The 27,130-nt window shown below is 50.7% G+C and overlaps 1 protein-coding gene across 2 annotated transcripts in view; it reads left to right on the top strand.

Moving 5' to 3' along the window:
- The first annotated feature begins 21,543 nt into the window (after nucleotides 1-21,543).
- Nucleotides 21,544-27,130, top strand: part of GRID1 (glutamate ionotropic receptor delta type subunit 1) — a 791,790-nt gene continuing 786,203 nt past the window's right edge. The window contains exons 1-2 of one of the 2 annotated variants that reach the window (XM_033208974.1): nucleotides 21,544-22,025; nucleotides 24,208-24,363. In XM_033208974.1, the coding sequence (XP_033064865.1) occupies nucleotides 21,947-22,025; nucleotides 24,208-24,363 (235 nt within the window). In that variant the 5' untranslated portion in view covers nucleotides 21,544-21,946. The remainder of the gene's footprint in view (nucleotides 22,026-24,207; nucleotides 24,364-27,130) is intronic. The other variant, XM_033208975.1, reaches the window with a different exon arrangement.

Here is a 27,130-nt window from a genome sequence, read left to right as displayed (position 1 = left end):
AGGCCTAGTGCTGGCTGTCAGGAGGTGCTTCAACCACAGCAACGGGCAAGAGGGTATAAATTACGTGCACGTCGCTGCAGCTAGGTGGAGCTTGTGGAAGTTCTCCTTTTTCCCCTTACGCTAACAATATTTTCTGAAAAGTGCATAAAACACAAATATGCCATTTTGTGAATGAAGTAGGTACTATGTAACCATCACCCAGGTTAAAAAGATTAAGGGTATTAACACCTCACTCATCTTCTCAGTGCTCCTCCACAATCATAATCCTTTCCTTCTGCTCTAGATATAACCACCATTCTGGTTATGCTGATAGTATTTTATTTTTATTTTTGAAACAGAGTCTCACTCTCTTTCCCAGGTTGAAGTGTAGTAGCACCATCTTGGCTCTGCAACCTGTGCCTCCTGGGTTCAAGTGATTCTCTTGTGTCAGCCTCCCAAGTAGCTGGGATTATAGGTGTGTGCCACCGTGTCTGGCTACTTTTTTGTATTAACATTTTTAGTACAGACGGAGTTTTGCCATATTGCCCAGGCTGGTCTCAAACTCCTGGCCTCAAGTGATCCTTCCACCTTGGTGGCTGAAAGTACTGGGATTACAGGTGTAAGCCACCATGCCTAGCCAACAGTGATAATTTTTAAAAAGTAGTTTTTTACTATCTCAGTACATTCCTAAATTTGTTTTGGTTGTTATTTAACTTCATTTGAATAGAAGGCCACTAAATATGGTTGTTTTTTGTTTTGGTTTGGTTTTGCCTTTTATTCAATGTCATGTTTGTGAATAGCATTCATGTTTTCTATAGTTTTAGCTTGTTCATTTTCATGGCTGCACAGGGGTCCATTGTAGAAACATATTGCAGTGATCTATTTACTTATTCCACTAAGATGGAAGTTTGGGTTGTTTGCAGATTCTGCCTTTCACAAACAGTGCTGCTGTGAGCGTTCGTAGGTCTGTCACATGTGTCCTTGTGCAGGAGTCTCCCGGGTGTAGAGTGGAAATGCTGGGTCAGGGGGCATGTGTATCTGCAGCTTGAATAGGTGATGCCAAACTCTTTCCAAAGTGGACACATACTTTTACACTCTTATATTTTGATGGATGTGTAATGGCATCTCATTCTAGTTTTAATTTGTATTTCTCTAATCACAAATGAATTTTTTCATTTGAAAACATACCTGTTCAAGCATTTTGTCTGTTTTTCTGTTAGGTTGTTATTCTGGTTATGTACCGCTACATAACCAACCACCCCAAAATTTTGTGACCGGAAAAAGCAGCACTAATTTCTTTTTTTTTTTTTTTGAGATGGAGTCTCGCTCTGTCGCCCAGGCTGGAGTGCAGTGGCCAGATCTCTGCTCACTGCAAGCTCCGCCTCCCGGGTTTACGCCATTCTCCTGCCTCAGCCTCCCGAGTGGCTGAGACTACAGGCGTCCACCACCTCGCCCGGCTAGTTTTTTTGTATTTTTTTTTTTTAGTAGAGACAGGGTTTCACCGTGTTAGCCAGGATGGTCTCAATCTCCTGACCTCGTGATCCGCCCGTCTGGGCCTCCCAAAGTGCTGGAATTACAGGCTTGAGCCACCGTGCCCCGCCAGCAGCACTAATTTCTTTTGCTCATGGGTCTTCAACTTGAGCAGGACTTGTCCTCAGCTGTGATGACTCAATGGCTGGGGGTGGGGCTAGCTGGAGAACGGCTTCTTCACAGCGGGCCAGTCTCAGGTGTACCCCAGAACAAGCATTGCAAGCATTGGGTGGAAGTGCAGGGCTTCTTCTGACTTAGTGTTGAATGTCCCAGATGTGTTTTTTCAGTCAAGCAAGTCACTAAGGCCAGCCCAGGTTCAAGGAAAGGGGAATTGGATTCTACCTTTCAATGAGAGGAATAGCAAAGAATTTGTAGTCAACTTTCATCTCCCTTGATTGTAACTTTTTTTCATATTGATTTGTAGTTCTTTATATATTCCCTCTATTTGTAATTATTTATTTTGGAGAATTATTTTTTATTTATACCTTGTCCCATCATGGCTTTGTTTTTACTCTCTTTATAGCTTTTCCCCACTTTGTGGCTAATGCTTTATAAGTCTTGTTTAAGTTTTCCCCTCCCTCAAGGTCATAAGAGCTGTCTAACTTTCTAATCATCTAAAGATTTCTGTCTTTGTCTTTCTATTTAGGTCATTAGTCAACCTGGAATTTACGTTAGTGTATGGTGTGAAGTAGGGATCCAATTTAACTTTTTCCTCATATGGATATCTAAGTGTCATTTATTAAGAAGAATGTCCTTTCCTGTCTGCTCTGTAGCGTGCCAGATAGCAAATGTTTGTGTATGCAAGAGTCCTTTCTGGGCTCTCTATTCTGTTCCATTCTAATCTTCTATCTTTGAGTCAATATCACACTGTCTGAATTTCTATTTATAATAGGTCTTGACATCTAGCAGAATAAGTTCTCCCATCTTGCTTTTCTTTAAAAGTGTCTTGGCTATCCTGTTTTTTTATACTTCCTAATACATTTTAGACTCACTTTACAAGTTCCACAAAACATCTTTTGAATTTTTGATTTAAACTGACATCTGTATCATATTTGTTCTTCCAATATGTATTCGTAGTGTATCCCTTCATCTATGTAGGTGTTCTTAAAGCTTCTCACTGCACCTTTTTTTGTTCCATAGAATCCACAGGTTTTCATATATTTTTCCTCCTTCAATCCATTACAATGTGGTGAATATCATTGATTTTTTAAAATGTAAGCCAATTTTCATTACTAGAATACATAAAATTTGGTCATGATGGATTATATATTTATAATATCTTTATATTTTATTTATATATCTTTTGATTTGGTTGGCTAATGTTTGATTTAGAATTTTTGTATTTACTTTCATGAAAGTGAGTGGTTTGTGATTTTCATTTCTCTAATGTCTTTGTCAGGTTTTAATATTAAGGCTCTGCTGGCATCATAAAGAAGTTGGGATGGTTCCTTTTTTTCTTTTCTTTTTTTTTTTTTTGAGACGGAGTTTCACTCTTGTTGCCCAGGCTGGAGCGCAGTGGCTCGATCTCGGCTCACTGCAACCTCCGCCTCCCAGTTCAAGCGATTTTCCTGCCTCAGTCTCCTGAGTAGCTGGGATTACAGGCATGTGCCATCACACCCAGCTAATTTTGTATTTTTAGTAGAGATGGGGTTTCTCCATGTTGGTCAGGCTGGTCTCAAACTCCCCACCTCAGGTGATCTGCTCGCCTCGGCCTCCCAAAGTGCTGGGATTAGAGGCGTGAGCCACTGTGCCCAGCCTGGTTCCTCTTTTTCTGATCTATGGAAAAGTCTGTGTAACAGTGACATTGTTTCTTCCTTAAATGTTTGGTAGAATTCACCAATGAAGCCATCTGGAATTCAAGGATTTACATTTCTTTAATAATTGTAAGACTGCCCAAGTTATCCATTTCCTCTGGTATAAATTTTGGTAAATTATATATATATATATATATATATATTTTTTTTTTTTTTTTTTGAGACAGAGTCTGGCTCTGTCGCCCAGGCTGGAGTGCAGTGGCCGGATCTCAGCTCACTGCAAGCTCCGCCTCCCAGGTTTACGCCATTCTCCTGCCTCAGCCTCCCGAGTAGCTGGGACTACAGGCGCCTGCCACCTCGCCCGGCTAGTTTTTTGTATTTTTTAGTAGAGACGGGGTTTCACTGTGTTAGCCAGGATGGTCTCGATCTCCTGACCTCGTGATCCGCCCGTCCCGGCCTCCCAAAGAGCTGGGATTACAGGCTTGAGCCACCGCGCCCGGCCGGTAAATTATATTTTAGAGAGAAATTTATCCATTACATTTGAATTTTCAAATATATGTTCATACTATTTTCTTATTTTTTGATGTCTGTAGGATCCTTGGTTAACTTCTCTTTTTCTTACTCTTGCTTAGTTATTTTCATTCTCTCTCTGTTTTTCTCTCTTCCATTTTGATCAGTCTTGCCAGAATTTTTTAACTTTGTTAATAGTTTCAAAGAAATGACTTTTGACGTTTAAATTTTATTTTGATTTCTCTATTGCATGTATTATGTTTGTTTCATATTTTATTAATTTACACTCTCAACTTTTTTATTCTACATTTTTGGGTTATTTTACATTTCTTTTTCTTTTTCTTTTTTTTTTTTTGAGACGGAGTCTTGCTCTGCCACCCAGGCTGGAGTGCAGTGGCCGGATCTCAGCTCACTGCAAGCTCCGCCTCCCGGGTTTACGCCATTCTCCTGTCTCAGCCTCCGGAGTAGCTGGGACTACAGGCGCCCGCCACCTCGCCCGGCTAGTTTTTTGTATTTTTAGTAGAGACGGGGTTTCACCGTGTTAGCCAGGATGGTCTCGATCTCCTGACCTCGTGATCCGCCCGTCTCGGCCTCCCAAAGTGCTGGGATTACAGGCTTGAGCCACCGCGCCCAGCCACATTTCTTTTTCTAATGTCTGAAATGGACACTTTTTCATTAATTTTCTGACTTCCTTCAAGACTATAAATCTTCCAAGTACATAAAAGGCTACTTAGAGAGAAGCACAAGTTTTGATATGTGACATTTTTGTCATTCTTCTGTTGTAAATATTTTCTGATTTTCATTTATCATTTTCTTTTTGTATACTGAGTTGTTTAGGAATGTATTTCTCAGTTTTATTTTTAATATTAATTACCAAGTTGATTACATTGTTGTCAGAAATCATGTTTAATGGCTGGGTGCAGTGGCTCATGCCTGTAATCCCAGCACTTTGGGAGGCCGAGGCAGGTGACTCACCTGAGGTCAGGAGTTCGAGATCAGCCTGGGCAACATGGTGAAACCCCATCTCTACTAAAAGTAGAAAATTAGCTGGGCGTGGTGACACATGCCTGTAATCCCAGCTATTGGGAGGCTGAGGCAGGAGAATCCCTTGAACCTGGGAGGCAGAGGATGTGGTGAGCTGAGATCGTACCATTGTACTCCAGCCTGGGCAACAAGAATAGACAAGAATAGATCTCCGTCTCACCAAAAAAAAAAAAAAAAAAAAAAAAGAAATCATGTTTAATACTATTTCAATCAAACATTATCTTTTTTTTTTGTTTTGTTTTTTTTTTTTGTTTTGAGATAAAGTCTTACTCTTTCACCCAGGCTGGAGTGCAGTGGTGTGATCTTGGCTCACTGCAACCTCCGCCTCCTGGATTCAAGTGATTTTCTTGCTTCAGCCTCCTAAGTAGCTGAGATTACAGGCACACACCATCATGGTGGGCTAATTTTTGTACTTTTAGTAGAGATGGGGTTTCGCCGTATTGGCCAGGCTAGTCTTGAATTCCTGACCTCAGGTAATCTGCCCATCTAGGCCTCCTAAAGTGCTGGGATTAAAAGCATGAGCCACCGTGCCCGGCCGAAACATTATCTTTTTGTAAATGTTCATGTATGCTTGAAAAGAAACTGTAATCTGCTCTTGTTGAGTGCAGCATTCTATATGTGTCCACTAGATCAAATATGTTAATAATGTTGTATAGATGGTTTATTTCTTCCCTAAATTGTGATGGCTTCTTACTGCTTTTCTTGTCTATACTGAGACTTGTGCTAAATTCTCTCACTATGATGTTGGATTTGCTTTCTTCTTGTAGACATATAATTTTGGGCTTTATATATTTTGCGACTATGTGGTTAAGTGCATACAAATAGAACATTTTTATGTCTCCCTTGTAAATAGAGTATTTTATCATCACATAATAATCCTCTTTATCTCTAATAATACTTTTTGCTCTAAAATCTATTTTGTCTGACATTACTATAGCCACAGTAGCTCTTTATTGGTGAATGCTCACATGGCACATTATACTTATTCCTTTTATTCTCAATATTTCTTTATTTTTTATATCCTAAATGTGACTTTTGTCACATCTAGATTTTCATAAAATATCCAATTTACTAACATTTGCCATTTGACTAAAGCATTAATTTCTCTTACATTTAATATACTTATCAATGTATTTCTGTTTTTAAAATATCACTTTATTTTGGGCTATTTGCCTTTATGTTCTATGTTTCTTTTTCTTGCTTTCTTGGGCTCAACTGTATTTTCTTGGACTTCGCTGTACTTTGTCAGACATTTTCCATCAGAAGTTATTGTCTCCTTTTGTGTGTATGTGCTTTCCTTCAAAATTAAAATCTGCATACTTAATTTACCAAAGTTTACAGTTAATGAATACTTTTGCTATATTCCCCAGGCAATCCATGTATTGTCTTATATTTTAGTTCTTAATTTTTGTATGCCATAGGCATCACTGTTCTAGACAGTGTTCGTTTATATTCACCCATGCATTTAAACGCTCATTGCTTTTCACTCTTTCCTGTACATAGGTCCTTCCATCTGGGATCACTTTCCTTCTGCCTGAAATAGCTCCTTGAGCATTTCCTTTAGTGAACGTCTGCTTCTAATTGAACTCTCAGAGTTTTTGTTTGCCTGAAAAAATCTTTATTTCATCCTAATTCTTGAAAGACATTTTTTTCCTTAGTGTGGAGTTCTAGGGTAGAAATGTTCTTTCAGCTCATTGAAGCTACCACTCCACTATCTTCCGCCTTGTTATGTGTGTGCTGTTGTTGAGAAGTCAGCTGTCAGTTTAAGGACATCTGTTTTTTCTTCTCTAGCTGCTTTTACAATTTTTCTCTGTATCTTTGGTTTTCTGCTGTCTCACTATGATGTATCCAGGTGTGAATTTCCTATTGCCCAGGAGTTCCAAAGGCATGTGGATGGGTTTCAGCAGTTGGGGAGGGCTGGGAGGTGGGATCAGATAAGGGGATGCCTGCAGCTTGTAGGGGATTGACCTGGGATGCCACATCACTGAGCCTCCGCTGTGTGCTCTGTAAAAGAGGGTTAATATTTACTTTGCCTCTCCATCTTCATTCAGTAAGCATTGATTGAGAACCCATCAGGTGCTAGACCCTTTCCTGGATAGTGGGAACACAAGATGAGTCTCAGCTTTTGAGACTCTTCCAGCTAGAAGGGGAGGCAGGTGTGGGAACAGACATATATGATGGTGGATGCTGCAGCCACAGGTGGCCCAAAGATGGGTCACTTCCACATGGGGTTGGGGGTGTAGGTAATAAAGGCTTCCTGGTTCATGGAGCTTCAACCTCATCTTAAAAGCCGCATACATTTTTAGTGGACCATCCACGAAAGAAGGCATTCCTAGGAGAGGGAACAGCAGGCGCTGGGAGGTGGGAAACAGTGTGGCTCATTAGTGTTACTGAATTGTTTCACACTGGGGGGTTGGGAGCCCTTTGGAGGGCTTCTGTTCTAGCCAGTAATCTTTTGGTTTTCAGTGACCAGAACACATGGCAGAAACTCACACTGCAAAGGTAGGGAGGGCAGGGGAACAGCCAACACCTCTTGCCCCTGCTTCTCTGGTTCCTTCCACCCATCAGGGATCATGTCTGCCCACCTAGCCTGACTTCACATCTTACATTCCCACCACCTAGAAGGCCAGATTCTCTTTATTCTAGTTAAAGCATTCCAAGGAGGGTGCTGATTGGCTAGTTTGGAGTAGGTGACCATCTTCAGGCCAATCAGACATAGTCAGGGCCTGGGTCTTCTATGACCTTGGTCATTCCTGCTACAGCCCTGTGTTGTTTTGATGGCACATCTCCCAGGGTAGGGGGCATTGCCTGGGGCCAGTCCTGCAGAAATTCACTACAGCATACATGCTATGGAACTCGACCATTGTTCTGCAGACAGAGGGTCCAGAAAAGGGTTTGTTTGATTTTACATTATTTTTGTTTTTAATTGTGATAAAATGCACATAATATAGCATTTACCGTCTTAACCATTTTTAAGTGTACAGTTCAGTGGCATTAGGGACATTCACATTGTTGTGCAACTCTCACTACCATCTATCTCCAGAACTTTTTCATCTTCCCAAACTGAAACACTGTCTCCATTAAACAACTCCCCATTCTCATCTCCCCTCGCACCCTGGCAACCACCATTCTACTTTCTGTCTCTATGAATTTGACTACTCTAGGTACCTCCTGTGAGTGAATCATACAGTATTTGTCTTTTCTTTTTTTTAGATGATGTCTCACTCTGTTACCCGGGTTGGGGTGCAGTGGTACGATCTTAGTTCACTGCAACCTCTGCCTTCCAGGCTCAAGCCATCCTCCTGTCTCAACCTCCCAAGAAGCTGGGACCACAGGTGCGTGTAACCACGCTCGGCTAATTTTTTGTATTTTTTGGTTGAGACGGGTTTTGCCATGTTGCCCAGGTTGGTCTCAAACTCCTGAGCTCAGACAATCCACTTGCCTTGGCCTCCCAAAGTGCTGGGATACAGGCATGAGCCACCGAGCCGGGCCAGTATTTTTCGTTTTGTGATGGGCTTATTTCATTTAGCATAATGTCCTTAAGGTTCATCTATGTTGGAACATGTGTCAAAATGTCCTTCCTTTTTAAGGATGAATAATATTCCATTGCATGGATGGACCACAGTTTGTTTATCCATCATTTGTTGATGAACACCTGGGTTTCTTCCACCCTTTAGCTATTGTGAATAACATTGGTATAAATATTGGTGTACAAATATCTCTTTGAGGACCTGTTTTCAATTCTTTTGGATATATACCCATAGTGGAATTGCTGGATCATGTAAAAGGAAATAAAATTTCAAGATCCTCTAAATTTATTATACCAAGGGGAAAGGCTCATTCATGTAGCATGTTTGCAATTCTGCTTCTTAGATTATAGATTAAGGCCGGGTGTGGCGGAGCACACCTGTAATCCCAGCACTTTGAAAGGCCGAGGTGGGTGGATAACCTGAGTTCAGGAGTTCGAGACCAGCCTGGCCAACATAGTGAAACCCCATCTTTACTAAAAATCCAAAAATTAGCTGGGCTTGGTGGCAGGTGCTTGTAATCCCAGCTACTTGGGAGGAACTCGACCATTGTTCTGCAGACAGAGGGTCCAGAAAAGGGTTTGTTTGATTTTACATTATTTTTATTTTTAATTGTGATAAAATGCACATAATATAGCATTTACCGTCTTAACCATTTTTAAGTGTACAGTTCAGTGGCATTAGGTACAAGAGAATTGCTTGAGCCCATGAGGCAGAGGTTGCAGTGAGCCGAGATCACACCACTGCACTCCAGTCTGGTGACAAAGTGAGAGTCAGTCTCAAAAAGAAAAAAGAAAAAGATTATAGATTAACTCTCTTACTCATTGCTCTTGTTCTGTAAATGACGAGGGGAGACCAGAGACCATAACTCCCCCCTTCCAATCACTGATCTTTGTTATAGATTAACTGCCTTTTTTATTGTCCTATACCTAACTTAGACCAGATAGCAGCCAAGACCCCATGACAGTTATATCTTCAGTGTGGAATGTTAAGTATACCTTTCCCAGAAGAAAAAGACCATCTTGACTAATCAGATCATTGTAACTATGTATTAAGCTTTACATAAAAAGATGTTAAATGTTCTGTTAAGCTTCCCTAAACTTTGTCTGTACGCACGATCCTAAACTTCTACACTTTGGATCTACACTGACTTCCATCCTTTGGAATCTTTGCTTCCTGGGCCACTTGTCCTTGAACTTTGCACTTAATAAATGCTTTAAGTGAGATTCTGACCCTTTCGGTTAAGTTGGAAATCACATGGTAGTTCTATTTTTAATTTTTTGAGAAATGGCCTGCTGTTTTCCATAGCGGCTGCACCCTCTTACGTTCCCACGAATAGTTCACAAGGGTTCCGATTTCTTCACATCCTTGCTTGTGATTTATTGGTTGATTGTGATTAGTGTGTAATGGATGTGAGGTGGTATCTCATTGTGGTTTTTATTGCATTTCCCTAATAACCAGTGATGTTGAACATCTTTTCATGTGCTTATTGGTCATTTTTATCTCTTCTTTGGAGATATGGCTATTCATGTCCTTTGCCTGATTTTTAATCAGGTTGGGTCTTCTTGTTGAGTTGTAGTAAAGAGCTTTAAGTAGGACTGTCACGGTTTGACTTACGGTTTTGACAGAGTTGAGCCTGAAACTTTGGCAGGAATCAGGGTGAGGGGGAAGCGGCAAGAACTTGGGGCTGCCAGGACTGACACTGCGCACAGTGGGCTCTTCACAAAAGCTGATCTCATCCAGGCCCTCTTCCTGCTCCGGATCTTGGATGGCCTAAGGAGGAGGACACTGGGATCACCTCTTTGGATCCTGGCCTTTTTTTTTTTTTTTGAGACGGAGTCTCGCTCTGTCGCCCAGGCTGGAGTACTGTGGCGCAGTCTCGGCTCACTGCAAGCTCCGCCTCCCGGGTTCACGCCATTCTCCTGCCTCAGTCTCCTGTGGATCCTGGCCTTTTAAGGCTCTCAGGGAATGCTCAGGCAGTCTCCAACAGACCCCTGGGAAATCCAGGGCCCTAGTCCCTCCATATGTGGTCCAGACGGAGAATGGTTAATGATCCACGCTTTAGGACACCTGCCTGCTATTTGCAGCAGGGGCTGACCATGGGGGTTGGGCTCTAGAAATCCGCAGGAATTTACACATAGGTGCTGGGCTGTATGACGGTGGATCCCCCACTGGTTTTTCTGACTGGCAGATAGTTCAAAGACGTGGGCTGGGGAGCCAGAATGCCTGGGTTCAAATCCTATTTTGCCACATACCACTTGGGCATATTACATAACTCTCTTGTGTCTCCATTTACTGCTCTATAAAATGGGAATAATAAGAGCTCCTCCCTTGTGAAGGATTGGGTGAGGATTACATGAGTTCGTGTATGCAAAGCGTTGACATAGTGCCTGTCTCGTAGTAAATGCAATGTAAATGTGGGTTATTGCTGTTATTTTCACTGAGACCAGGCCTTGTTAGGCTTCCCACCGCCCAGCAGCCTGTAGGCCTCCCGGACCACGTGGAGGTGCGGTTATCCTTGGGACCGGTCCTGCCTGCCGGGGCGGCTGGCGCGGCAGCGCCTGGGGCCCGTTCCCGCGGTTGCCGGCAGGGGGCAGCATTGCACTGCGACTGCTCCTGGGCGGCGCGGGCGGTCGGGCTTGGGAACTGCTCCTCCCGTGGGCCCGTGCCCTCGCTGCGTGCCTCGCGCTGTCACCTGCGGCATCGGCGGGGTAGCCTGTGTAGCTGTCTGTCCAGTAGGGTGGGCATGGGGGCCGGAGACCGCTGTCTCTGTTCAGCCCGGGGTCTCTTGGGGCAGGGCCCCCCACGGCCTCTTCCACGAGGCTCTCCAGCCCTCGAGTCCCCAGCGTGCCTGGCTCTTTCTTGGCCCCTCGTGGTGCCTGGAGGCCCTTGACCATCTTTGTTCCGTGCACAATCCAATGTGGGCAATTGCGCGGTGGCTCAGGGTGCGGCCCAGGCCAGGCACAGAGTGTGAGGGTCGGGAGATGTTTGGACAACCGCCACCTCGGCCTTCATTAGGTCGTGGACCGGCTGGGCCTGAGCGGTATTGCAGGTGCGTGTGGCCTCTGGGGAGGGAGTGTGGCGGAGAGGATGCGCGCGCCCTGTGGTCCTGATCTGGGCTTGAGCCCACCCCATGCTTGAATCTGCTCTGGGCCTTTGCTTATGCTCAGTCTGCTTCCTGGAATGGCTCCACCTTCCTCCTTATTCAACCCCCTCGGGTATCTCAGAGTCCATAACAGCCTTCCAGGTCTCAGGGTCTGGCATCAGCTTCCCTTCCCTGCCAGTCCCCAAAACCGTCTGGTCCTCGCCTGGGCCTACCCCTCACCCACCACCACCAGACTCTGGGTCCACATTAGGACCTGTGTCTGTCCTGCCCACCATGACCCTTGGCAGGGGATCACGGGAATGGCCCGGCCTCCTGTGAAGGAAGGTCAGCTCCGTGATTCCAGATGATTCTAGTCTGAAAATCTCGTGGACTCCAGAGGTCTAGCCTTTGGCTACTCTCCCCCACATTTCCTGGAGAGGCTTGACCACTGGCCCATAGGCCAAGGGGACCCTCCCTTCTGTGGTCACAGACCTTCAACAGATGATGGCAGATGCAGGCCACTACCCTCAGGTGACCCCACAAAGAGCCACACACTGGGGAAAGAACAGTCAGTGTTCCCAGTGAGTGGGAAGTGCACCCTAAAACAACTTAGAGATACAATTTTTCATTTATCAAGAATGAAACAAAGAATAATGTTTAGTGTTGGTGAAGGTGCAGAGAAGCAGACACTTTCATGAACTGCCCATGGAAATGTAGATTGGTTTTAAAAACAGCTTTGGAGGGCAATTTTGGAACTATGTATTAAAGAGACTTAAACCATGCATAATCTTTGACCCAGCAATTCCACTGCTAGGTATTTTTTCTACTAAGAAAATAACTGCATAAAAGTTGAAAACGCATGTATAAGTATTTTTACCGAAGCACTGTTTATAATGGTAAAAATTGGGGAGAATGTTCAACAGGAAATGAATGATTGAATAATGTATGATAGCTCCATGGAATAGAACTGTAATCAGCCATTAAAAAAATCACATTTTTGGAAGAGAATTTCATATCAGAGTGAAATGCTCACATTAAAATGTTCATTCATTCACTAATTAATTGATTTAACATTTATTGAATATCTGTGAGACATGCCAGGTATTCTTCTAGGCACTGAGAATACAACTGTAAATAAGATAAATACTATCGCCCTCCTTATTGGCTTTCCTTCTATAGGTGAAGACAGGCAAGAAAGAAGTGAAAAATAATTTCAGGTAGCAATACTTTTGTCTGTTTCTCTTTCAAAATTATACTTGAATAGAAAAAAGGATGGGAAGAAGAGCATCACAATGTCAACAGCGGTTATTTCTGGTTGGTGGTATCAGGTAGGATTTGTGTTAAGTTACGAGTAACTGAGAACTTCACTGCAGAAGCTTATGAAGACCAGGGTCTGATTGGCTCCTGTGTCCTGGGCTGATAAAGCAGCTCCACTCTGCCCTCCTGGAACGCAGGCTGTGCATGCCCTGCTTGGCTTCTCAAGGTCACAGGACGGTAGGCTTTCCTCCGGGTCTCCTGTCTACCTTCCAGGCAGGAAGAAGGGGGAAGGCAGAGGAACAAAGTCTTTCTCCTCCAGAGGCTCTGCCTTTTATTTTATGTGAACAGAGCTTCAGTCAAGGTCTCATTGGTCAGAATGGACCACTTGGGAAGAACATGGAGGTAGTGTCATGGGTTATCACCATTTTCTTCTTCACATTTTCTGGCATTTTGTAAATCAAACAAGACATTAAAACTAGCTTCTGTATATAGGAAATGAAGGACTTTTTGTGTTTTAAGAAACAAGGTTGTGGTGGATTGCTATGTGGGAATGGAGAGCAGAGGGCAGGCAGTTGCAGCTGGGCTCAGACACAGCTGCTATGGGTGCCGAGGTCCTGGAGGTCTCTCCCACTAATTTCCATCCCCCTGGGTCCTGTGTGCCCCCGAAGACTGGTGCAGTCCTCAGAGACACGGTGGAGTGCAGGACCGTGGCTGTCCCTGGGAGGGCCATACCTGTCTACTGGCCGCCTTGCTGGCTGCCCTAACTCTCTCTGTTTGCTGGTCTCCAGGAAGGCTGTATGTCTGCTGGGGTGAGTGTGCACAGCCTAGGCTCATGCTGGGCTGGACTGACTGGCCCTGGGGCTTTCTCCCCAAAGGATTTGTCCCCATGCGCAGGGTTGGTGGGCCATGTCAGGCTAATCTCGATCTGTGTCCTGGCCTCTGTATTGTGTTCATTTCCTGTGGCTGCTGTATGAAATTTCAGCTTCTGGTGGCTGCCCGCATTCCTTGGCAGGGGGCCGCGCCCCTCCAATCACTGCCTCTGTGATCACATGGTCTTCTCTGTGTCGTCCTTCTCTGACTCTTTCTTAGATGGACATTCACGATGGCATTTAGGGCCCACTTGGACAATCCAGGCCCACTTTGACAATCCAGGACCATCTCCTCATTTGCAGATGCTTGACTTAATCAAATCTGCAAATGCTCTCTCCAAATAAGGTCACATATACAAATTCTGGGGATTAGAATGTGGACATCTGTTGGGGGCTATTTTTCATTAACTGTCCGGTGACTTTACTGCTCTGAGCCTTGATGATCTCATCTGTAGAGTGGGGATAAGAGTCCCATTCTCACAAAGTCTTGAGTCAGTCACCAACAGGCTGTGAGCAGGCGCTCGGCAGGCAACAGTGAGTGTCCCTCAGTGGTTGAGCCCTGCCCTGCCCCTCCCCTCTGACTGCTGAGGCTGCTTCTCCCTCGCTTTCCCTTGTTGGTTGATCTGCCCTGGTCCTGGAGACAGTGAGAGGACCTGGGTGGCAGGCCTGCCGACGGCCTCTGATCTGCAGACCCTTTTTCCTGTTTCCACCTCCTTCTCCTTCCACTGCCTGTCCCCATAGTGAGGCGTGTGTGCTGCTTTGGTGCACAGGCCTTGTGCTTGGCAAGGGTTAAGCACATGCAGGTTCCCCTCCTTCCCTGGGAGCCTCCCCTGGGGGCTTCTGCTTCCTCCCACTCCCTCTTCTGTTCCCTCATATCAAAGCTCCCACCAGGCTCAGTGGCTCAGGCCTGTAATTTCCCAGCACTTTGGGAGGCTGAGGCAGTCAGATCACTTGAGGTCAGGAGTTTGAGACCGCCTGGCCAACCTGGTGAAACCCCCCTTTCTACTAAAAATACAACAATTAGCCAGGCGTGGTGACACATGCCTGCAGTCCCAGCTACTTGGGAGGCTGAGGCAGGAGAATCACTTGAACGTGGGAGGTGGAGGTTGTAGTGAGCTGAGATCATGCCACTGTACTCCAGCCTGGGCAACAGAGCAAGACTGTCTCAAACAAATAAAAAAAGCCAAAACCCCCAAAACAAAAGACATCTCTGGGTCCCTCTCTATTTTCCAGACAGATCTCTGGCAAGTCAGGGACTTTGCCCAAGGTTGCCTAGCATATTGGCAGTGGATTCAGAGCCTTTGCCATGTTCCTGCCTCATCTGAAGGAATACCAGGCAGCCCTTGCTCCAAACCAAGTCTCCAGAAGCCTCCTGTGAGGTAGTACTTCCCCCTTTAGGTTTACTGGGTGCTAAATGCACTATGGTGCCCAGATAGGAAAAGTCAATCACAATTTCACTTCATTGTCGGATGGAAGAAGAAGTTTACAGGCCAGATAACCCGCTCTTGGAAATGGGTGTGTCCATATGTAGGGTGCTCAGATCCATTAGGGGCTGCGTTTAGCTGGAGGGCTGGGTCTGCGGAAGGGACTTTCTGTTGGATGAGCAAGGGCTTCAGGTGGATGCACCTGCTCCCTTGGGAGAGTTGGGGACTCAGCTCTGAAAGGCTGTGAGCTTGTGGGAGCCCCTGTGCTGCACCCAACTTAGGAGGATGGGGTGAGGAGGGGTGTGGTGGGGTGGACCTCTCACATCCATTGAACAAAATATCTGTGCAGCTCCTGGCCTGCTGCGCAGGCTGACATTTAGGTACCTCATTTTAAACAAGGAGCAGGGGGCGTCTGGTGAGCAACAAGGCCCCACTTTATGTGTGGACACTTGCAGCCTCATTCCTGGGGAGGGCAGAGGACATATGACTGGCATAGAGCATTGTGTATAGAACCAGGGTGGGACAGTCTCCCATGAGTTCCCTGGTAGCCAGGGGGACAAAGACCTCTCACTACACTGTTTAAGTTCCCTTTTGCAGATTGGTGATTCTCTTGCCCAGGATGTCCACTGAAGACACGATGGTTGACAGGCCTCTGGCTGCCATGATGTCACCCCAGACCCACTCTGTAGAGATGTGTTTGGGAAGGAGCATGTCTGGCTTTAGCATCTCCCACCAGGACCATTCTGTCAACTTCTATCCTGGTCCCTCTGCTGCCTCCTTCTTCCCACCTTGCTGCTCTCCCCACAGCCTTCCCTTACTTGCTTCCACCTCCATACCTTTCCTCTCGCTGTTCCCTTCGCCTGCAATGTACACTCCCTTCCTTAACTCAGCTCAAGGTCTCAGCTAAACCTGTGTGGAGCCCTGGAACCCAAAGCAGGAGATGACAGAGGCAGGAGGAGCCCTGGGCAGTGGTGGAAGGGGCAGGGGCCTCTGTGGCACTTCATGTTCTGGGACAGTCAGGCGGTGACTGTTGAGGGTACAGGAGCCTGAGTTCAGCTCTGGGGTCAGACAGGCCAGGATTCAGGACCCTGCCACTTAGTCTTTCCAGTCATTGGGGACTAGAGTGGTCCCCAAAGTGCAAAAACAGCAGAGTTGCAGAGCCCAGGTGTTGGGGAGAGAGGAGAGGAGCCACCCCAGGCAGGCGTTGGGGTTGGGAAGCAGGGAGCCCAGCAGGTCTCCTGGGAGGGCCTGGGCCAGCCTGTGGGCTCTAGGACAGGCTTTTCAGGGCTGTGGTTTTACATGTGTGAGCTGCAGCAGCAGAAGCCATTCCCTACACACAGGTAGACTCAAAGCGCCCATGCCCAAGGCTGGCTATGGACGTGGAGTGGGCTTCTCAAAAACCCTGAGCTTCCTCCGAAGAGCCTCTTATATCCAGGCTTTGGGGCACATACTTGAGAATCTCTGCTTTAGCAGGAGGTGAGACACAGGCTGCCCCCAGAGGCCTGGGACTGAGATGACAGCTCCTGGGGGTCGTTCTTTGGACCTGAGCCTTCCTTCTCCTTTGCTCTCCCTTGGCATTTGGAGATGCCTTTGTGCACACTCCAGCTTGCCTTATCTGACTTTTGCAGGGTTCTAAGGAAGGGATGAACTTTGCTGGATTCCAGGGGGTCAAGGGGAGTCCTGGATGTCAGCATGAGAGCCCCAGATGAGCCTGAGCTGCTGTTCAGTCCTGCCACCCACCCTGCCTGGAGAGCCTGGGTCCAGGAAAGAGGCCTCTGGAGTTCCTTGCTTTTGCAAAGGAAGCAATTTTCCACACAGGTAACTTTTTGGACTAATTGATTCTAAGCAGACTGAAGACCCAGTCCTGAGTCCCAGTTTCCTGACTGTATAATGGGAGTAAAGAGGTCCTTGCCCTGGAAAGACGAGGCCTTCCTATCTAGGGCAGACACATGATGTGTGATTTCCTTTCTCCTCATTGGCCCATAGGGCACGGCTCTGGCCCCCAGAAGCCCTCCCTCATCTGGGCTGCCCGCCATGGGTGTCTGCACCGTGCCATGGGAAGGGTACAAAGGGGCATAACAGTGGGTCTTGCCCTGGTGGCTGAGGCAAGCTTGTGCTGGAATTTTCCCTCTCCCTAACCTCGGGAAAACCAAGGAATGAATCAATAGAAGCCTCAAATTAATAGAATGAGCAATGCAAAAGATTGCTGGCCTGGGAAATTTAAAGTAAAAACCCATGAGGCTACCAAGAGTAAAAGTAAACTAAAAAAATACAGTAATATAAAAGAAGATCAAATAAAATAAATACAAGCTGAGAAACATTAAAAATAAGATGAAAGAGGCTGGCAAGAAAGGGTAGTAAAGAAGACAAAGTAGAGACAGACAATTCACATTCAACTGAAGAGCCAAAGCAGTGCTGGGAGAACAGATGAAAAAAGCAATAAACAAGGGTGTTAAAAAAAACCAAAAAACAAAACACAAAGCTGGCGTGGTGGCTCACGCCTGTAATGTCGGCACTTTGGGAGGCTAAGGCAGGAGGATTGCTTGAGTCCAGGAGTTCAAGACAGCCTGAGAAACATGGTGAAACCCCATCTGTACAAGAAATGAAAAACATTAGCTGGGCATGGTAACATGTGCCTGTGGTGTCAGCTACTCAGGAGGCTGAGGTGGGAGGATTGCTGGGGCCCAGGAGGTGCAGGCTACAGTGAGACATGATCACATCAATGTCCCCTGGCTCAGGTGACAGACCAAGACCCTGTCTTCAAGAAAAAATTAAAAAAAGGAAAAACCCAGTGGGTTAAGAGAGGAAGGCAGCAGTGAGATTTCCTGAGCTTGGATCTTGGCAGAAAGTGGGTTCCCTGGAGCCTGTCATGACAGATGGGGCTGGCAACAAGACTCCTTCCCCCCAGATGCCTACAGACTCTTTCCTGGGGGCTTGACCTCAAGACCTGGGTTGGCCTCTACCCTGTGTACAAGGCACAGCTGGGTTCCATGCCAAAGCCTGCAGAGAATTCCCCAGGCTTGGACTTGATCTTTCTTTGCCAGCAGGGCCTGGGCTGAATCATCTTCCATATCACTGGTAGGCTCTCTGCTGAGGAGGGAATGAGGAAGATAGAGTTTTGGGGCCCTCCCTGGAGACGCATGATTCAGGAGGGGCACTTCTGCAGGGGTTGGGCACTGGTGGTTCCGCATCAGGCAGGCAGCTCCTCAGGATTGTGCCTGGGAGGCAGGTCACTTGGAGGGCCAGGACTCCAGCTGGCCTTTCCTTAGTCCAGCTCTTGGCTGACTAAGAGAAAGAAGGCAATGGAGAAAGGAAAGATCTGCATTTCTGGAATGACAAAGCTTTAAGTCACAATGATTGTGGCTTCCAAGTAGACCACTGAGGCCTCCCTCTGTCTTCACATTTCACCTACAGCTTCTGTGGCCAACTACTAGCTTCCAGTGTTGTTTCAGTTGAGATTCCTGATGAGCCCAGTTTATCTTTTTGCACCCTCCTTCCATTTCCTTGTGTGTAAAATGGGATGACCATCTCCTCGGTAAGATGTCAGGTGGTGAGCACAGTACCTGCATGTGGTAAGTGCTAAATAAAAGTAATTAGAATCAGTAAAACTGAAGAACTCTTTAGAAAAAGCAGTCTCCTGTGCTGGTTGAGCTTGTGTAAAGGAAAGATTTACTGACTCAGTTTTAATTTCTTTGAATACACCTTTGTGTAGTGAGGAGCAAACCAAGAGGACTGAGCCTTGGGCCTGCCAGCAACTCACCTGATGCCTTTCTCTGGGCCTCAGTTTTTCTCTCTCTGAAGTGGGTGTGTGTCATATGACCCAGAGATTGCTAATCTATCTTCTCCAGCTAAATTCTTGCAGTAGGGGTGAACTTGTTCATTGGGTAGAGCTGCTTCCCCTGGTTTTGGAGAGGCAGCATTTGCAGCCCTAGAGGCTATCAGGGATAAGGGTGTTGGGCCAGGGATAGCTGGGCCAGGAGCAATAAATTGTTAAAGGCTTTATGAGTCTGAGCAAGCCACCACTAACAGCCAATGCCCCTGGAACCTGGCAACTCCAACTTTAGGTGGCAGAGGATTAAACACATTTTGCCTCAAGGTGAGTCTGTACAGGTCCCCAGTGGTCTCTGGGCCTGCCTCCCAGCTCTGTGAGGAACAGGAGCTGAGCAGAGTGCCTACAGTCACCACACAAAGGGTGTTCAGGGGATTGTAGCCTGAATAGGAAAACTGGCTTGGCTGAGTGGATTGTCCCAGGGTGAGCATCTGGGAATGAGCATATGGGGATGGCACACTACCACACGCCCTGGAAGCTGGAGGGGAAGGAGGCACCCGGGACAGAAGGTGAGGTTGCCCCAGGTCAACAGCTTCAGATGAGATCCACCTTGAGTCATGATCCTCAGATACCAAGCCACAGGAACCCCATCACCCACCTCATCATCCAAACTGGAACTTGATGGAAATCACTCCAAAACTATGTGTTAGTGGGTTGTCTTCTTAATACTTGGAAGGAGGTCTTAATACTTGTTCCACTGAAATCATGCTACCTACACCTAGCAAAACATACATCAAAGAAAAACTTCTAACTGGGTATATCACATGCCCACTGTACTAACACACTGGAGAACCCCCAACAACAGGGGACCCTGGGAGTGTCCCTGACCCACAGGGACTTCAGGTCAAGACCACACCCACCATCCTTTCAAGGTGGAGACAGTCCCCGTAGGAACCAAACTGATGTATAATAAAACTCATCATTTATTTCTCTTCTCCTTACAACATTTCAGCCAGTGAATGGTAGAATTTTGCAGGAATGAGAATTAGAGGCATAGAGGGTTTTGAGATGCAGGGTAGGTCAGGTTTCACTACTCAAGAACCCTAAGACAGGTTTTTGGAAGAAGTGTGTGTGTGTGTGTGTGTGTGTGTGTGTGTGTGTGTGTAGGACCACACTCAGCCACTCCCATGGGCGAGTATGACCACTCCTCTCTTCTTGCCCCATGGCCCCCTTAACCTGGAAGTCACCTTGCTGGCCCATGGGATTCCTTGATACTTCTGCAATCCAGCTTCTCTGCTTCACCATGCTGTCCCTGCTCAGCTGAGCTGGCCCCCTCAGGGTTCCCTCACAGGGATATGGGCCTCTACTGGCCCCCTCAGCACAGCCCATCCTCTCCAATCTTTCTTTTCAAAGTGAAATCTACCAATGATTACTCTTTGGCTGGCCACATGGGAGACAGACAGACATACAGACACACAAACTTCCTTCTTTTTGCCTTGGCTCACCACCGTTCAATGCCTGGAAGCCTTATTTTCTCCTTGGGAACCTCCACTCAGTCTTTACGACTGTCACCTCCTCCAGGAAGCCATCCCTACTCTTCTTCCCAGGCTAGGTCAGAGCCCAGGCATCTGAGCATACACAGCTCATTCATAGTCCCCCCCAACATTTAAAAGATGACCTGGTTAGGTGTCTGCCTCGCCCACTGCTCTGGGTGCTCTGGGAGCTCTGGGCAAGGGCTGTGGTGGGAGCCTCTCCGCCTCCCTCGAGCTGGAGCACCACCTGGTGCGCGGCGGGAGTCCTGGGTTCCCCGCTGACAACAGGGCCGGGGGACGTTCCCAGGCTTGCCGGAGCTTTCGAACGAGGCTCTGCCAGGTCCCAGACCCCAGGAAACTCAGCTGTCTCCTCGTAATCTTGGGGGTGCCACATGGAGCCCAGTCCCTTTCAGGCACGAGCCCACAACAGCTTAACGCTCTTTGATGGTGGCCGGCCCGAGGCAGGCACCGGAGGCGGAGGGAGCACTGTTCCGCTATGGCCGCGAGGAGTGGGCTCTTCGCCCCGGCTCGCGCAAGAAAGCTCCGTGTAGGGTCGGAGTCTGAGCCCGCCGGCCGCTTGGAAGGCTCCTCACGTCCAGGCGCCGCGGTCACGGCTGCGCCGGTTTCCGGCCATGAATTGGGCTTCAGAGTCCGAGCCTCCTGCCGACTCCCGGCTGAGTGCGCTGCAGGCGGGGCGGGGGATGGGCGCCCGCCGAGGTCCGCGCGGCCAGCCAGGGTTCGAGCCCGCGGCCCGGGCTCTCCTCCGAGATGCTCGCGGCGGCCGGCCCCCTTTGGCTCCCCAGGTGTCCCGGGGCCTGGCCCGGCGCCCCGCCCCGGTCTCTCTTCTTGCTCCCCAGGTCCCACTCCACGAGGAACGGTCTGTTTCGGCCGGGGACATGACCCGAGACCCGCGGCTGCTGAGATCGCCAGGGCGCTTCGGGAGCCCCTCGAGGGCAGTTAGCGGCCGGCCCTCCTCCGTTCTCCCGCCCCTGGTGAACCGGAGAAGGAGGCCCGGGCCGCCACGGCTCGGCGCGCCGCAGCCCAGGCCGGTCCCCGCCGCCGTGCCGGTCTCCGAGCGTCCCCCGGGCCGGGAACGTGGAGCACCCAGCGCCCCCTCCGAGCCGCGAGCGGGCGAGCGCCGAGCGGCGAGGCTGAGGCTCCGCAGTCACGTGGTAGAGAGAAGGGCGGAGGGGAGGGAGGCGGGCAGGGAGGGGTGGGGGAGCGGAGCCCAAGGGGAGGGGGAGGGGAGGGGGCGTCCTCCGCAGTTCGCTCCTCACCGGGGCTCAGACACACAGCCAGCCCAGAGCCGCCACGCCAGCCCGGCCGCCGCCGCCACCGCCTCAGCCTCCCCCGAAGCCGCTCTAGCCGCGGGAAGCGCCGCTGCCACCGCCGCGGGCCGCCCCCGCCGCGCCGGCCTGGGCTCAAGCTGCCAGCGCCGCCGCAGCCGCCACCGGAGCGGGAGCTGGAGCCCGACCGCGCTGGGCTGGGCTGGGCTGGGCTGGGGCGGGCGCAGGGCGCAGGGGCGGGCGCGCGGGGGAAGACGCACGGGCGGGCTCGGCTCTCCCGGGGAGCGGCCCGGGACTGCACCGGGACCAGCGCCTCCCCGCTTCGCGCTGCCCTCGGCCTCGCCCCGGGCCCAGGCGGATGAGCCGCGCGCCCGGGGGACATGGAAGCGCTGACGCTGTGGCTTCTCCCCTGGATATGCCAGTGCGTGTCGGTGCGGGCCGACTCCATCATCCACATCGGTGAGCGTGGCTGGCTGCCCGGCTGAGGATGGGCGGGGGCCCCAACGGGGAAGGGGGTGCGCGGCGTCCAAACTTGGCGGTTCCCCGGGCCGAGGGGCTCGGCGGGCGGTGCTCCCCCGAAGGGCCGCGCCGCGCCGCCCGGCGGAGGAGCTGTGCACGGGCCGCGCCGCGCTCCGGCTGGCTGCTAGCCGCTCCCCGGGGCTCGGATCTCCGCGCGGGGCCCCGCGGCCTCTGCCGACACTTAGGGCCGAGGCTTCGGAGAACAGCGGGATGGACGCGCGTCGAGACCCGCGCCCTTAGAGGGGCGGTCGGCGGGTCAGGAGGTCCTTTCCGCGCAGCTCAGAGCAGCGGGGGGCAGGGGAAGGCACTGCGGGGGGGCTCGCCAAGTTGGCAGGGCAAGATCAAAGAGACCGGACCGGAACCGTGTGTGAATGTGTGTGGGTGCGTGTTGTCAGCGTGTGTCGCTGTGTGCGCCTGGCACCGTGTCCCTGTTACTGCGAGAGGGCGTTGGTGTGTGTGGGGCCATCTGAGCGTGTGTTGGTGCGTGCACGACTGTCAGCCTGTTAGAGTGGACACAGTGTCTGCCTGCTTCTCCGGTGAGTCTGTGTAGCCCTCGGTGTATGTGTGGGTGCGTGTGTATCTGGTTGTGGCGACTGCAGCCCCATCCTGGACAGTCCCAGAGTTTTGCGTGGTCCAAGTCTTGGGGGCCCAGACAGTCTGGGTGGTGGGAGCCGAGGGAAGAAGCGTGGGCAGCGCGGGGTAGGGGGATGCTGAGCGGGAAGAGATGGATAGAGAGAGAGAACCGGGAAAGAAGATGAGAGAGCAGAGGAGGAGGGGGCGCGCCGAGGGGCAGTGGGTGGGAGTTGGGAGCAACATGGGAGGAACCTTGGGAAGTTGGGCCGAGTTGGGGGGCTGACAGCGGTCGCTTTGGGGGAGTCCCTCCGCAGTCGTCTTTCCGGAAGTTGGGAAAGACCAGCGATCACAGGGAAACTGGGGGTTGGGAGGTGTTGAAGGCGAGGAGAACGGGACAGGCGGGGCCGGGGCATGGAGTGGGGTGGTGAGTGGCCTGGGCTCAGAGAACTACGATTCCCCTGCAGCGGCCCGTGACCAAACCTGCTTCCCGCCCTGGAGGGGTGCGGGTCTCGCGGTCAGCGTTGCGGCTCCGGCTCCGGGTGTAGTGAGGAATCGGGGCCTCCCTCCTCCTACCCAGCCCCCAGCTTGAGGGATCACTGGGCCTAGCTCCTGGACCTCAGGGACCCTCGGGGCTTGATGAGGTGGGGTGTGGGTGGCTGACTCCAGAGCTGCCCAGGTTGCAGGACTAGGCTCGAGCTGGTCGGACGCATCTCGGCTGGAAGCGCAGGGTCCATGGAAGCTGTGCTAGGCGCACAAAGCGCCAGCCGGAGGGCGCACTGGAGGAGCTGTCCGCGGTTCTAGAAAACCCTTCAAGAACAGGTCCTTCTGGGACCCCCAGCCCCGCTAGATCTGAACGTGGAAGCGCCTAGGACACAGTCCCCTTCCCCCACTCCCCTCGACAGACATACAGGAAATGGAAGTGGGGAAGGATGGAGAGTAGGAGGCTGAGCTCAGGGCGCCAGGCCGGGCAGCCTCACAGCCATTCAAGCTGCAGGTCATCGGAGGCCCCTGCCTAAGGAAGACCCCTCTGCGCAGGAGAGCCAACTGTAGGCCTGCTTCGCTCAGCTCCACTCAGGAGGGGACGTGCATGGCAGAAAGGAGTCATCATTCTGTCCTGGGATTTGGGTGGGGGACACCACCCTCCTGGGGAACTTCCTGGCTCCTGGGATGGGATTTATGGAAGGCATTTGGGCACTGACTGGGGCCACCCCAGCTTGGCTTAGTCCCTTGTGTGGGGCATGGCTAGGACATGTGGTGCCTTGGTTGTGAGACACGTGTGTGGTCGACCTGGTGGCAGCATGTGGGATGTGCATGTGTAACTCATGTCAACTGTGTGCACGGGTGCGCTGAGGGCTGCTGGGGGGAGGGGAGCATATTCCTGTGCGGGTGGAGATGGGAGAGCCTTATTCTACCCTGCCAAGCTGAAATACCAGCTCAGACTTCCCACCACCTGGCAATCATCGGTCTGCGAGTGCCTTGACCCTCGGGCCAAGGGAAGCGGGGAGAGGGTTCTTGTCCAGGTCCGGTCTTGATCCCTCCTCTCCTCCAGGTGCCATCTTCGAGGAGAACGCAGCCAAGGACGACAGGGTGTTCCAGTTGGCGGTATCCGACCTGAGCCTCAACGATGACATCCTGCAGAGCGAGAAGATCACCTACTCCATCAAGGTCATCGAGGCCAACAACCCGTTCCAGGCTGTGCAGGAAGGTGAGTGACCGCTGTGCCCAGGGCCCACTGGGACACGGTCTGTGAGGCGTCGCAGCAGTGGGCACCGGCGGGGTTGGGACGAACTGGGCCGCGCGAGTCCCCCTCTGCTCCTGGGCAGCCGCGGTGCTACACGCGGTGGCGCGCCTTCCCTGGCCCACCTAGGCAGCGGCGCCAGGACTGCTCAGCGCTTCGGGCCGGCAATGAGAGCCGGGCTTCTTGCGGGTTGCGCGCGGCCTTTCGGGCTGTGTGGGCGCGGGTGTGCGCCCAGCGCTGGCTGCGCAGGCGTGCGTGGCTCGGGGCAGTCTTTGTTTCTCGGTGTTTGGGGGTGGGCGTGTCTGCGTGCCGGGTACCTGTGTCGGGCGCACCTCCCCTGATCTCGGTGGGCCGGTGTCTTCCTCACTTCGAGGTGAGGAGTGCCCAGCGGCTGGAGCCCGCCCTGTCTCCTTCTCCTGGGCATAACCTGGTAGGTGCGGTGTTTCGCGCCCCACGGCCCCCAGAGCCTCAGCCCGGCGCTTCTCTGCCGCGCTCCTCCACCAGGTTTGGAGGAGCGGGTTTCTCTATCGCTGTCGGCGCCGCGGGCGGAGGCGCCGCCGCCTGGGCCGGAGGTGGGCGCTGTTCGCCCAGGAAAGGAGCGGAGCTGGGCCAGTCCGGCTGCGGGGAAATCCTAGCCTGCGCTGGGGCCGCCCTTGTCCGTGGCCATTGCCTCCAGTCGGGCCCGCGGCAGGCGCCACAGGTGCGCGGCGAGGGTGTTCGTGACAGCAACTCCCTCTGCTTTCCCTCCTCTCTCCTAGTCCCTCCCTTTCAACCTGACTTTCAGCTCCGGAACCCCAGTTCTGTCTCCAAGCCTCCAGCTTCCTGGTTAAGGCCTAAGGCTCCACCTCTGACACTTACCCAGCTTAAGTCCATTCTCCTTCCCTCTGCCTTGCTCACCACAACCATGGGGACTCTGAGGCCAGTGTCCCTCAGTGCTGAGGATAGAAGGGCACAGTTAGTGGTGCAGGATGCAGGGATTCCTTGCTGGAGGAACTGGTAGGGCAGTGTAGAGAAGGCAGTGGGTGTAGTGAGAGGTGGGCTGGCTAAGAGCTCTGGGCCGGTGCTTTCTCCTCAAGCCCCTTGAGCCCAGAGTCCTCTTGCTGCTATGGTACACATGGGCTGCTAGTCTCCCTGGTGCCTGCAAGGACAGGATACCTCGATGATGGCTCTGGTCTGGGTCTGGGGTGTCAGAGCTGGTGTTGGGGAGGTCGTTGTGCTGGAAGGAGGAATTCTGGGGGTCTCCTATTCTTGGGTGCAGCAGAGGAAGGAAAGGGGCCAGCTCTGGGGGCAGGGACCGGGGACTAGTTCTGGGGACTGAAGGTCCAAGGATTTCTTGAGATGGTTTTACAAACTGGGAGTCCCAAGTGTTTTCTTTGGGCGGGTGTGTGTGTGTGTGTGTGTGTGTGTGTGAGGCTAACACTGCTTATTATGGGAGCTGCTGCTTCCAGCTGTGACAGATGTCCATTGTCAGATGTCTGTTGAGGTACAGGGAAGAGGAATTCCTGCCCTTCTTTGGTGTCTAGTGCCCCACCAGCAGTCTCTGTCTCCAGACGCCCCCTGTTCTGGACTTCTTTTCCGTGTGCCCTTACCACAGCTCGTTGCAGGTTCTTGGGGTGGGCTCCAGCCAGAGGAGGGCAGGGCCTTCTTAGTGGAAGGAACCCTAACTGGGGTGGGGACCTGGGGTGACAAGCTACAACTTCCACATTGCCTCCTGTTCCCTTGACACTGGCTCCACACACCCCATCTCTGTTGACATTCATTCTTTGTGCTTGGGAGCCGAAACCACAGTTTGGAAGCACATATTTCCTGGACCCAGGAGCTCCCAGTGTGGTGGAGACCCTGCCTGTGTTCCATGTCTGGCGACACACCTCTGTTGACTCCCCTCTGCAGTGTTGAGTATCCAAGCGCATTCATTTTGCCCCTGAATAATGCCCGTTCACTCCCATCAGCAGTTCCCCAGGGACTAAACATGGTGCTCTTGCACAAGGTTGCCACCTCATGCAGGTAACACACAAGGATGAACCGGGCAGCTGGTTCCTGTGGCACCTGGAGTACAGGGCCTGAAGAGGTCATCTCCATTAAAAGGAGAAGCTGTCACACAGCTTTAACAGATTTTGCGGTTGGGAGTGAAAATCCTACTGTTGTAGACGTGCTGATTTATTTTTTTAAGAGGAACCCCAAATCTGGACCTTAATATAAAATTTGATTTAAAGCTGTCATCAACTAATAAAACAATGTAAACAACACAGCACAAGCCACACAAAACAGAGCTATGGGCGATTCAACCTGTAAGCTCTTCAAAGCAACTTTGTCCTGGGGACAAATGTTCTACCCAGGGGCCTTTTCTGGGTCTCGGTTTCTCTGTTTGTATAACTGGAAAAATGTCTCAGGCTCCAAGGATGGCAGGCTGTCACGGTCTCTGTGGGGTGTGAGAGTGAGTGTTTCTGCATGTCTGGAAGTAGGGAGTTAGATTCTGGTGGTTGACAGTTGTCGAAGGAGAGAGACACTGGCCAGGTATTGTTGCTGGGCTGCCTACTGCCCAGAGAGTTTGTGCTGGTGAAAGCTGGCATTTACTTTCGTTTTATGAGTCTGGTGGACTGAAACCCTTTGTTATCCTGTGACCTTGCACAGCCCTTGGATGCCTACAAGGGATGGGAGGAGACAGCCCTGGAAGGCCTCTGGGAGGGGCAGAGCAGTACTCATCAGCCTCCTTTTCCCTTGCCTGGGGCTCTGC

This window comes from Trachypithecus francoisi, unplaced genomic scaffold (assembly GCF_009764315.1).
Source record: "Trachypithecus francoisi isolate TF-2019V2 unplaced genomic scaffold, Tfra_2.0 Lachesis_group9, whole genome shotgun sequence".
NCBI lineage: Eukaryota > Metazoa > Chordata > Mammalia > Primates > Cercopithecidae > Trachypithecus > Trachypithecus francoisi.
Note: the sequence above shows the minus strand (reverse complement) of the source record. Positions and strands in the feature narration are given on the sequence as shown.